A 12,727-nucleotide genomic window follows, 5' to 3' on the forward strand; every position below is an offset into this window, starting at 1 on the left:
GTACATGTTTTTTTACGCGTTTTGGAGTTTTTACGTGTTTTGGAGTTTTTACGTGTTTTGGAGTTTGTACGTGCTTCAGGGTTTGTACGTGTTTTTTACGTGTTTTGGAGTTTTTACGTGATTTGAAGTTTGTATGTGCTTTGTCTGTAGGGGCCACCGTAAATATACTTTTATTTATTCACTCCACATAAAATGTAATAAATAAATCATATAATACAAAAATCAACTATTCACATTTCAACTTTTAACTAATTAAATTTTCAGCTTTTTCCTTTTAAACTAATTTAAAGTGAAACAACACAAAACACTGCAAACCACAACACAATTAAATATAAATTAATTAAAATATGAAAACAAAAAGAAGATGCACATTCTCTGTCATATGGACCTGCATGAATAAACTTTCTGAATCCTTTATCATCTGCAACTGAAAATAGTTGTGGATGATTACTATACCTTTCTAATGTGACGTTGTTGTCCCTGGCTCTCTCTCTCTCTCCCTCCCGCTCTGTTCCTGTGCTACTGAGTGTAACTACCGCCCCTCCCCCCTCTTCCCAGCTTAAAGCACAAGGCTCGCGTGCTGAGTGAAGCGGGAAAAAAGTGCGAGAGAGAGGGAGAAAAAAAAACCACGGCTCTGGATAAAGAGCCGGCTCTAAGAGCCATTTCGTTCGCTACCGACCCATCACTGAAACGCCGTGAACACACTCGCTTGGTCGTGGCGTTACAGATACACAGAGACTTGTGTGTGAATAGGTTTATTTGATTTACAGACCTGTACATTTTTCCATCAATCCACCCACGAGAGCATCACATTCCAGTTCTAAAAGAATACCCTTTGACTTCTCGGACACGTGTACTGACGTCCTCTAAAAATAAAAATAACTTCTGTTTTTTGTTTTTTTCTCTTCTGCTCAACATGAGTTTATTTATACAGACTCTTGTATGACAAGAAGCATTTCCTCAAGACATCACTTCAGTGATTGTTAACATTTACGACAGATAAAAGGACGGACTGGTGCTAAATCAACTGAAGTTTGGCAACGTGAAACTCGGTTCGTGGCTCGTCTGATCAGAGCGGAAGTTCCTACCGATGACAGATGACGACATGCCAGTGCCGAGAGGCCGGGCCGTCGATGGTGCGAGGCTGTGGCTCAAAGAAATCCCTGATCATTAAATGTGCAAAAATGGTTTTGAATCTAAAAATAAAAACACATAAATGAGCTTAATATAAATTGCATCCTTACAACGAGACTAATGTGTCTTAAAAACAACCTTTGCATTTATTTCTGCGTCTACACGTGGGAGATGTCCAATCGTAATCCAGCTAATGCAAAAGGGGCGTGTGTTGTTTCAGTATGACAGTGACACATGGCTCAGCCTATTATACTGCAGCCTTAAATTTCCCTTTATAGAATATTCTTCAATATGTAACAAACAAATAAATACATTGCATCCAAGCCATCATTTACAATATATTAAAATCGCTGCATGATATAGCTTTATATATATATCTCTACTGTAGGTATTCAAAAAGTCCTCTGATAACATTACAAAGGAAAAGAAGATCAATAAATGGAAGGTAAGAAGCTTAGTTCATTAAGAAGATGAAGGTGGTGTAAACACATCGGGTGGGACAGAATCACATTCAGAGAGCTCCACGCAGTTGGAGGAAGAAGCTAAAGCTAATGATCTGGCAGCAAGGACACAGCCCACACAGCACCCCCACACAGCCAGTGAGTCACGCTCACACATCGATGCTACAAGAACAACCTCGGAGTCTCCTTTTGTTCCTCAGCTAAGGTCAGTGCATCCTCTGCCTTCTGTGCTTCCTTCCAGGTCTGCAAAGTGCATCTTTCCCCTTAAACCTGGGATCCATTAGTGGCTCTGAGGTTTCACAATAATCACTTTCACCCTTCACCATAGCTTGTGTTAATTATGTACAAGCTACATGCTTTAGCTTCCCTCACTGACAATTTTTGTTTTGTTTTCTTCACAGAGATGTGTACCCATGGAAACGACAGGCAGCTCTTTCAGCTCTTTAGGGGGATTCCTCATTCATCAGTTTGCAACGATACGAGCTCGCGTTTCCTGTTCCTGTCTGGGATTTTGATTCCCCTCGCTAATAAACTGATGACTGCATCTCCAGCTCTTTCCAAAGATCCTTTCTTCTAATCATGCAATGGGATATCTGCAATTGGAGGGGAAGGGCCTCTTTTCACAATGCCTGTTATTGTAACCGCTGATGATTGGACTGCGATCCACCATTAAGAGCGACTCGGTCCCTGTGTGGGTGGGCGGTGTGTCCAGAAATTCAAAACCAACCATCAGCGAGCTCTTTAAAGGGAAGCCGAGCTCACTGATAAGGCAGTGTGGAACAAAAAGGTTGGTTTCTTCTAAATGTTCTTAGTATTGCTTCTCGTGTACATAAACAGTCAAAAGACTAGCATGACATTTACTTTTGGAAAAAGCATGAATAGAATAAATTATAAATATAAATTATATAAACTATACATATCCAGTGTCCACTTTAAATTGCCCAGACTGCATCATCACGGTTAGGAAACAATCATAGGCAGTAACCTCCAGCTTCAAATCCGACACAAACAGAAAACGACACAAACAATCCGAACATGACGAGTTCTCATCCAAGTGCTCAAAGCGGAAACGCACACGGGGCTCAAAGAAACATCTGCAGGTGTGAAAGCTCCGACTTTAAGGCTTGTTCACTGACCTTTCCCAAAGCAACACATTTTTGGCTCTAGCTTGTTTACATGCACGCAAAACTCACTGTGAAAATACTGAATTTATGGTGTAAACACTGAATCTGCTGTTACTGCGGCGAGACCGTGATGAGTAATGCGACATCAGTCACTTGTTTAAAGAGATAAACAACGCCTGCACCGCTGCTGCGTTTTCCTGCGGTTGCATCACTGGCTCCTGGCGTCTCGTCCGTTTACAGGCTTCGAGCACAGAAAGCCAGCGTGCGAGGGCGCCACAGAGAAACCAATGAGGTTGCTTTAGCTTCAGCAGAGCACGCGTGGCTTAGTCGAATGCATGTAAACATAGCTAGTGATGAATTCACGAGGGCTGTTGGCGGTCAGTGCAAATCCGAAGGAATGTAATGATGCTATGGCACTTGTTGCAGATCGACAGCCGATAAGAGACAGACAGGCAGACAGACAGGGCGGGTTCGTGGTCAGCATTCAGTAGTTTAGCATCAGGAGGGCTTACGGCGGACTTGGCCTGCACCTTATCCTTCAAAAGTTCAGAGGATCCTCACAGAGGCGAGGAGGACACGATCCAAGTGGAGGGTGGGTTGAGCACCTTCTCACCGGGCTGTGGTTTAGAAGGAGGGGCAAGACGCGCCCTCTTTCCAGTTCCAAGTCACCTCAGCGAGACTGTAAAAAAACAGAGCAGCAGGAGCCAAGAGGAGGAGGAGGAGGATGATGATCTTGGGGGAGGATGACTGGGAGCATAAAGAAGCCTTTCTTTTATCGTCGTCTGGTCATCCTTTGTCAGGTTTGGTTGTGCATTCAGGTAGCTCCTCATTTGCTCGTCACCTGAGAGGAAGAGAGAAAGGTGCAGTTAGAGCCTGGCCGCACCACGGGGAGGTCGAACGCTCCCGGGCCATCTGGTACGACCCTTCACACCAGGACCAGCCTATGACCTTAATATGCCAGCGCTTTACGCTTTGTCTAACGCAGATCCTCCCCAGTCTGAAAGCTATAAGCCACAGCAACACGCGGCCGCTGCTTCTCCAGATGGAGCCGTATATTCGATGTTGATGGTGCCTCGGTTTCTATGTCAAACATGCCATCGGGCATACGCAAAGATTAATGAGGGAGGGGTTTGTTGAGGGTAAAACACGGTCATAACACGAGGCGATTAAATGATGAAGTGATTGAACGAAGAGGCCGGTGTGACAATCTAACTTCTAGCTGCTGATACAAACACAAACAAAGCTAATGCGTGGAGAAGGCGTGGCACCAGAGGGGGGACTTCACACCAGCTGGAGATTAGACCTTTAAGCTTTCACGGTGCCACTTGTGATCCCTTCAGATTGGATGAGTGAGGGATGGCAGAGTGTCCCGCTGTTTGTTGTGGTCATTTACGTTGCCCTGGACGCTCCAGTGCACGTGCTAATGCTGCTACAATGGGATTACTGCGAGAGAGCTGAGCACAGTGATTTTCTGAGCGTCTCTCAGTGAAACACACACAGGTGTATATAGTGCACATGTAGACACCCGCACTGAGAGCAGCTGGGGTAATTAGCATAAACAAGAGGATTAAGGGATTTCTGGTTTGCATATGCAGATCCAGTCCTCTCTGGGCTGAAGCATTTTTCTCTGTTATTAGTTCCAGTTGTTGCTGTAAACGCTGAATTGTTTATGAGACAGACTTGAAATTAAAATACCCAAACGCTAGTGTGATGGAGAGATAATTAGAGTTGTGAATGCTTTGATATTTGTGGGACTGGCCTGCCTCCTCGCAGCTTTACAATTACTGTGCTGGCTTCTGCAGCAAAGTGGAGCACTGAGTGATTTGGCAAGCAAACAAAGACTAATCAAACCAACATGCAGCAGTTTTTGGAAGCAAAAACATGTCGGCTGAGATGTGATGGAGGAGCGACGAAACCAGACTGAAGGCCAAAGATACAATAAAGAAAACACAATAAAGAAACAGGAGCAATGCAATAAAAGCTCTGCGAGTCCCACCACAGCCTGCTCTATACTTCCCGTGTGTGCATATGCATGTGTGTGTGTGTGTGTGCGCGCATATGCATGTGTGTGTGTGTGCATATGCATGTGTGTGTGTGTGTGTGTGTGCATATGCATGTGTGTGTGTGTGCATGTGTGTGTGTGCATATGCATGTGTGTGTGTGTGCATATGCATGTGTGTGTGTGTGTGTGTGTGTGTGTGCATATGCATGTGTGTGTGTGTGCATATGCATGTGTGTGTGTGTGCATGTGTGTGTGTGTGCATGTGTGTGTGTGTGCATGTGTGTGTGTGTGCGGTCTGCGGTTGCTGCACGGTGACCCCAGCGAGCTCTGCTGACTGAGGACTCTGAGCCTTTGTTGAATGATAAGAGGGGGAAGAAGGAAAGTTTGTGCCTGCAGCTGTATAAACAGTTGTAACAGTTAAAGTTTGGACAGCAGTGATTAACTCAGAGTTTTGCATCATGATTTAAATTTCCGGGATTGCAGTTACTGAATAAATGAGCGTGAATGTCCGCTGTCAGATCACACACCGATCTTTTGACGGCCCCCGGCTCGGGGACGTCCTCGAGGGATTGTGCGGCGGGGTGGAGGAAACCTGGTCAGCAGAGGCCAGTTCCTCTTGCAAATGAAGTTAATTGGATGTCGGTGTATCTCATCTCCGTCTGGGATTGCTTCGCCGGAGATTAATAGCTCGCGATGTATAACAGCTTAAGCGATTACTGCTTCCCTTCATCCTCATTTATTCAGCAGAAGTGTCTTTTCTCTCCTCACACAGGCTCCCACTTCTTAATGGATTCAGACACTTTTTCAAATTAAAATATTCTCCCTAAACTTTTCCAGCACTTCATAATTTCCTATTTGTCTGCCTGTTTCTATTTGACGGCCTGTTTCTATTTGTCTGCCTGTTTCTATTTGTCTGCCTGTTTCTATTTGATGGCCTGTTTCTAGTTGTCGGCCTGTTTCTATTTGTCTGCCTGTTTCTATTTGACAGCCTGTTTCTATTTGTCTGCCTGTTTCTATTTGTCTGCCTGTTTCTATTTGTCGGCCTGTTTCTATTTGTCGGCCTGTTTCTATTTGTCTGCTTGTCGGCCTGTTTCTATTTGTCGGCCTGTTTCTATTTGTCGGCCTGTTTCTAGTTGTCGGCCTGTTTCTAGTTGTCGGCCTGTTTCTATTTGTCTGCCTGTTTCTATTTGTCGGCCTGTTTCTATTTGTCGGCCTGTTTCTATTTGTCGGCCTGTTTCTATTTGACGGCCTGTTTCCATTTGTCGGCCTGTTTCTAGTTGTCGGCCTGTTTCTATTTGTCGGCCTGTTTCTATTTGTCGGCCTGTTTCTATTTGTCTGCTTGTCGGCCTGTTTCTAGTTGTCTGCTTGTCGGCCTGTTTCTATTTGTCGGCCTGTTTCTATTTGTCTGCTTGTCGGCCTGTTTCTATTTGTCTGCTTGTCGGCCTGTTTCTATTTGTCGGCCTGTTTCTATTTGATGGAATGTTTCTATTTGTCTGCCTGTTTCTATGTGTCTGCCTGTTTCTATTTGTCGGCCTGTTTCTATTTGTCGGCCTGTTTCTATTTGTCGGCCTGTTTCTAGTTGACGGCCTGTTTCTATTTGTCAGCCTGTTTTCTAGTTGACGGCCTGTTTCTATTTGACAGCCTGTTTCTAGTTGTCTGCCTGTTTCTAGTTGTCGGCCTGTTTCTATTTGTCTGCTTGTCGGCCTGTTTCTATTTGTCTGCCTGTTTCTATTTGACGGCCTGTTTCTATTTGTCGGCCTGTTTCTATTTGATGGAATGTTTCTATTTGTCTGCCTGTTTCTAGTTGTCGGCCTGTTTCTATTTGTCGGCCTGTTTTGTATTTGATGGAATGTTTCTATTTGACGGCTTGTTTCTATTTGTCGGCCTGTTTCTATTTGTCGGCCTGTTTCTATTTGACGGCTTGTTTCTAGTTGACGGCCTGTTTCTAGTTGTCGGCCTGTTTCTAGTTGACGGCCTGTTTCTATTTGTCGGCCTGTTTCTATTTGTCGGCCTGTTTTGTATTTGATGGAATGTTTCTATTTGACGGCTTGTTTCTATTTGTCGGCCTGTTTCTAGTTGACGGCCTGTTTCTATTTGTCAGCCTGTTTTGTATTTGATGGAATGTTTCTATTTGATGGAATGTTTCTAGTTGACGGCCTGTTTCTATTTGACGGCCTGTTTCTATTTGACGGCCTGTTTCTAGTTGACGGCCTGTTTCTATTTGACGGCCTGTTTCTAGTTGACGGCCTGTTTCTATTTGACGGCCTGTTTCTATTTGTCGGCCTGTTTCTAGTTGACGGCCTGTTTCTATTTGTCGGCCTGTTTCTAGTTGACGGCCTGTTTGTATTTGTCAGCCTGTTTCTATTTGTCGGCCTGTTTCTATTTGACGGCCTGTTTCTATTTGTCGGCCTGTTTCTATTTGTCGGCCTGTTTCTATTTGACGGCTGTACACAGCGGTCAAAGTGAGCGTGAACACGTGTCATCGCTGAGCAGGTAATCAGTTTTCTGTATTGATCTTGAATCAGACCCAAGGGAGGAAATGCTACCTGCCATTGACTGGATTACCCTCCACATCAAATCTGTTGAGAATCAATTAGTTGGAACGATGTGGTTGCAGAGCAGAAATGTCACAGGCAGACTCAACTCTGACCTCATGCAGCTGTAATCACTGTTCTCTATAATTAGCACCGTTTGACAGCAGGAACGAAATGCTTTGGCTGCTGCGTGTGACAGAGAAGTGATGAGGCCCTCAGGCCGAGAGCACTGAAACACAATATGCACGGCGGCGGCGGCGGAGCCTTTTCGTGTCACCTGTCATTAGCTATGCACGCTAATCTCACCCTGCCAATGGGAATGACACTGCAGGACGTACAGGACAGCACTGGTGTTTCGATATTTTGCAGCCCATTAAATACAAATGTTATGCCCCCATGTTTCTGCAGAATATATTCTGAAGCAAATTTTGAGATTGATTTTCTGCCTTCGAGGCAGCCGGTGCCTCCCATCCATCAGTGCTCCATGCAAATCTACTTGCCAAGCTCTCACCTGTAATAGGTAATCCATCACAGTAAACATTTGGTTGCTGTGAGTCATGCTATGCCATACGGTGGTGCAGCTTTCAGTGTTAACTGTTGAAAACATTCTTATTCTCAAGGTGAATATTTACACTGTTGTTTGCACAGTTTCTGTTGTCGTCAAAGGAGGCTTTTACACTTTTCTGACTCTGTGATATACGAGCAAACCTGAACTGAGCGGTGCCACCAGCGTAGCGTCTCGTCAGTTGTAATCTTTGAATTTTAATTTCTATGTTTATTTCGTAAAATGTGCAGGATGAGCAGAGGACAACTTTTCCTACACGCATACAGATAATCAGGTTTTCTCAGGACGATCATTCTTTCTACCGTCTGTGTGAAGTCGCACTCTCAGACTAATTTTCCATCTAATCGACCGTTGCTCTCAAATACTACAGGCAGCTGCAACTTTGGCCGATGATCACACTGTTTCCTGACCTGAACTCTGTCCATCCGGTCAAAACTCCAACGCCTTTGTTTTCTCGTGTGTCTATCCTGGTTACACCAGCAGACGGGGCCTCGGCTCACACATACAGATTATTGGCGGGTAGTGAAAAAAAGCCAAAATTACAAGCATCAATTGGCAGTTTTTTCCGTTTCGTGTACATAAAGCAGTTTGATAAATATTTAGAGGTCAATTAAACCCAGCCGGGGCTCCAAAGAACAGAGTAAAAGCCCGGCCTTTCAGCTGTACATGATAACCTTTACAAATAAGTCACGGCAGATTTTCTTGTCTTCCTAATCAGGGAGTCAAAGTTTATTCTTGTGCCCCCCCCCCCATTGTGCAGAGTCTGCTGGTTTGCTGCCAGTTATTGTGTGCGTTTCTGCTGAGTTAATAATTAGGGAGGTTTGCACCATGTGTGAGAGAGTGATAAAGGCAGGAAATAGGAAAGGCACCTCAGGTCCTGATAAGATGCCAAGTAGTTGGTCGAATAACCACAATTCAAAGAACGCCCGAGTAGACGCCGAATGGCTTCGTGTTTATCACCTGCACTGCTGTAAAGCTCTGCGTGGCCTCAGGCTAACGTATGGCCTTGTTTTAGGTGTCTCCCAATGAAAAGCACTGCCAGGTACTGAGACGGGAGCTCTGTAAAAGTCAATGAGCTGAGACTGTCACTGCTGCTGCTGCTGAAAGTGTGTTTAGGATAAAAGGCAATTTACCTGGTCATACCTTGACTGAAGACGGGGGCTGTGTTGCCTGGTTACACCTGAAGAAAGAAGAATCATTTTAGCATCTCGCTAAAAAACACAATTCACTGTATGTTTATGACATAGTCAGTTTTTCTTCACATTTTCATCCTAATTTCCATCATGTCCACATCCTGTTCTCACCAAGCTGCAGCGCCTGCCTGCTGGAAGCGCTCGATCGAAGCTCACAGTCATGGCGGCTGAGACAGATCTGCTGTCACACATCACCGAGTGTAAATGTGGACTGGATAAATGTGCGAGAAGGGGGTGTGTGTGTGTGCAATGAACCGGAGCTATTAATGGCAACCCTGCAGCCACAAAAAGCTAACAACCTAGAAATAATAAAGCAAGCTTTAAGGCAGGAATTAGACACACACTCTGCCGAGTTACTTGTTCAGCTTTTTATAAATAGCTCAGAGTGTCTGAGGACACACTCAGCGGAGGAGGACGGGGGTGCGGGGCGCTCTGTATAAATTGGGGCTTTATAGTGTGAATGGGATCTATAAATAGCCGAGTCGTGGAACAACCCTCGCTCGACAAAGTTGTGCGTGTTGTGAGCTTTCTCGGTCCCCGAGGTGCTGTTCGCTGTTTGTTACATAAGAGCTGCTGCTGTTTCAGTCTGATGGGATATTTGTGCAGGTATGAACGTTTGCTGTTGTATCGAGTGGATTCACGTTTATTTATGCTTCAGCTTTCCATAGGAGCACGCTGTGGGTGTGGATGGTGTTCTTCCTACCACAGTGTCTGTGTGACGTCTGCATACTCACACGTGTTACTGCAGACAGCAGCATAAGGATTTATTACATACTGATTAATACAGATTTTAGTCTTTTATACACGGAGACTTAACGCTGTACTGCCGTTGATCAAGTGACCTCAGTGCTAACTTGCATACAGCATGTGAAGTATTTGTATGAGGACACGATGACGACCCTCCAGGCTGTGTAGCTCTGCACATGCTGCAACATTAGACCTAAACAGTGAAAGTTAAAGGCTTGTGGTTGGACATCGTTTGAGTGAACATTTGCCATCTGCTATGCAATCTGCAATAATGTGGTTGCATGTTTGGCCACAGCCTCGTATCTATTACTGGCACAATGGCAAGCGTGGCTTCGTAGCCACAGCAGTGATGTCTTTAAAAAGAGCTCTTTAAAACCGTACACTAACAGTTCACAGAGGAAACATCAACAGCGTGAACGGCAGCTTGGACTACAAATATGGCAGCGACACTAAAACTCTCCTCTGGTGATTATTTTGACCAAGCTGGACAAAAAAAGCTCGAACAGGGTTTGGAAACTCTGGGAAACAACGAGTGACTAAGTCGATCGGGCGAAGACAGACTTCAGACATCAGACTGCCGTCCTGTCTAAAAACGCCCGTCATCTTCAGCAGGAAGGAAGTCATTTCTTAGAACGCTGGCACCAGGGGAGAAGCCGGCGTGATGAAAAAACAGGAAAAAAGTCGTCAGGAGGAAATAAGAAGCCCGAAGAAGGACGAGCGTGTTTTTGCCTTTTAAGGCTGTGAGCTGCTGTTTGAAGGAGGGAAAATATGAATGTATGAGTAGGACAGGCTGGTAAACGTCTTAGTGAGAACAAATTGATGGCTACAACAGCTCTGGAGCATTTTCAGCTGACTGGGACTTTCTGCTGGCTCGGGGCCTTTCTGGGTCCTCCGGGTTGGCACCAGTGTTGGCATCGCTCGGGCGCCGTGTCCCTGGCTCGCCTCAAACTCAAGCGTAAATAAAAAATCTCTGCTGACAATAAATAATACAAGCATTGCTGACACCTCCTCAACTTCTCGCCACTAAGATGATTTGTTTTGAACTTGTGGAGGTCTGACTCAGAAATGCAGAGGACACGTCGAGTAAGTATGAAATATTTAAGGAATGAACGACTCAATAATACATAAATAATGATGAGTTATTCAAAAACACTTACTGGGCCTCGGCTTTATCTTTGTCATCCAGGAAATAGAGCGCGGTGGCCAGGAAAAACATGCCCCCCAGGACGATGATGAAGGGACAGAGCATGAGGGCGTAGCCCAAACTCAGGAACCGCCACAGCGCTGATGTAGTGTACTTCTGCTGAAGGGCGTCCGAGATCTGCAATCAGGCCAGACGCACATACACAATGACACATGACCACGAACACAACAAAAGGAAAGATTGTACTCATTCAAAACCTTTATTTATCTCCTAATGCTCTGACACACTGCAAGCTGCACATTTCATCACTGCGACACATGATGTAAGACGCCTTGTTTTTGTCCTAAAATAGGCAGGATTTCACAGCTAATAGCTCATCTTCATCTTCAGCAGCAGTCAGTCTGTTGTGCGCAGTGTCGAGAAAAACAGCAGCTGGAGAGCGGTGGGAGTGAAGCGACCGTCTCTGCCTCCAGAGATCGCTGCTCTGACAGTCGTGACGGAGAGGAGGCTGCTGGCTTTTAGCAGACTGTGGGCTGTCGAGTCCGTGGGCAACAATAGGTCACTAAAGCACAGGCATTTCTTGTTATGTCAGCAAAAGCCAGGTCTTCTGCAGGGAGAGCTTAAGAAATGCTGACAGGAGGAGGAGGTGCAGTATGTGCTGCTATGTGCAGCCACGTGCATGCTTAATAAGGAGCCATTACAGAAAGGGCAGAAAATGAGCAAATGTGTGTGTGTGTGTGTGTGTGTGTGTGTGTGTGTGTGTGTGAGGCTGGTGCAGAGGCCATTTCATTAAGTACAGGCAATTGTCTGCAGCTTGACTAAAACTACGTGGAGAACAGCCGCACGTCTGATTACTGAGCCAGAAAGCATTTCCTGGACGATTGCTGAGATCGTCACCGGCATCCCCCTGCCACCCACTCTGCCTCTGGCTGTGTCCTACTTCACAGTATAGGTGGAGTCCATCATGTCCTTCTCGGGGGATTCGTTTTAGTGTACGCGCTCATAGAGAAGAATCTTTGGTCTTTTTACACGACAGGAAGTGGTATCTGTGCGGCATGCGGGCACCGATATCTGCAGGCGCGGATGTGGAGCAGGCGTACTGGAAATGCTGCAGTGGTTTGTTGTGCAAGATCTCCGTGTCACACGTCAAAACCTAATTGTGAACCGAGACGACTCACTTTCTCCTGTGGTTGCTAAGCAATAACCACTGGTCTGTTTTTCCTGTGAGTCTCCACTTTGCTCATTCACAGTATTTGTGACAGCGTGCACGGGCGACTGCGTCTCTGCCTGCACTCAGCCTGTGCTGCGACAGCGCCACAGCATCGTGTGTCTAACCGCTGCACAACAACAGAGCTGACGCACTCGGAGCAGTCTACGCTGCGGTCCTGGGTTTGTGGAGGTCTGAGAAACCGCCGGCGGTTAGCTGTGTCACCCAGAGGTGAACTGTGACCCCTGAAGCCTGGATGCAGGCAACAACTGCTAAGTAATAATCTTATATCGGACTATATAAAAGGTGACATAAGGTTGATGAGCTCAATGCCAGCACACATCACATGACAGCTCAGCTGATATTCTTTCAGATATGCATACGTCTGCTCATAAACAAAATTCCTTCCTGCTGGTTTAACCTCGGGACACCTTCTGTGCGGCTGCAAGCAGCTTTGCAACCCGCCTCCAGCCCAGCTCCTCTTCTCATGCTGTTTCTCATCTTCTCAGTTCATGTCGGCCGTCCACATGTTTAATAGACAACAAAGCCGCGCTGCTATGGTCCTGTCTAAATAATCTGTTATTTCAATTAATATTTAATCTGCTGGTTAATTTTC

General features: G+C 45.6%; 1 protein-coding gene across 2 annotated transcripts in view; it reads right to left on the reverse strand.

Moving 5' to 3' along the window:
* Window positions 1-1,252: 1,252 nt before the first annotated feature.
* The window catches only part of spns2 (SPNS lysolipid transporter 2, sphingosine-1-phosphate), a 59,262-nt gene continuing 47,787 nt past the window's right edge, over window positions 1,253-12,727 (reverse strand). Inside the window, exons 11-13 of one of the 2 annotated variants that reach the window (XM_087847003.1) lie at window positions 10,918-11,081; window positions 8,964-9,000; window positions 1,253-3,560 (exon numbers count right to left, since the gene is read on the reverse strand). In XM_087847003.1, the coding sequence (XP_087703129.1) occupies window positions 3,546-3,560; window positions 8,964-9,000; window positions 10,918-11,081 (216 nt within the window). In that variant the 3' untranslated portion in view covers window positions 1,253-3,545. Of the gene's footprint in view, window positions 3,561-8,953; window positions 9,001-10,917; window positions 11,082-12,727 lie in introns of both variants that reach the window. The other variant, XM_087847004.1, reaches the window with a different exon arrangement.

Source organism: Neolamprologus brichardi, chromosome 10 (genome assembly GCF_056152115.1).
Source record: "Neolamprologus brichardi isolate AB-2024 chromosome 10, ASM5615211v1, whole genome shotgun sequence".
NCBI lineage: Eukaryota > Metazoa > Chordata > Actinopteri > Cichliformes > Cichlidae > Neolamprologus > Neolamprologus brichardi.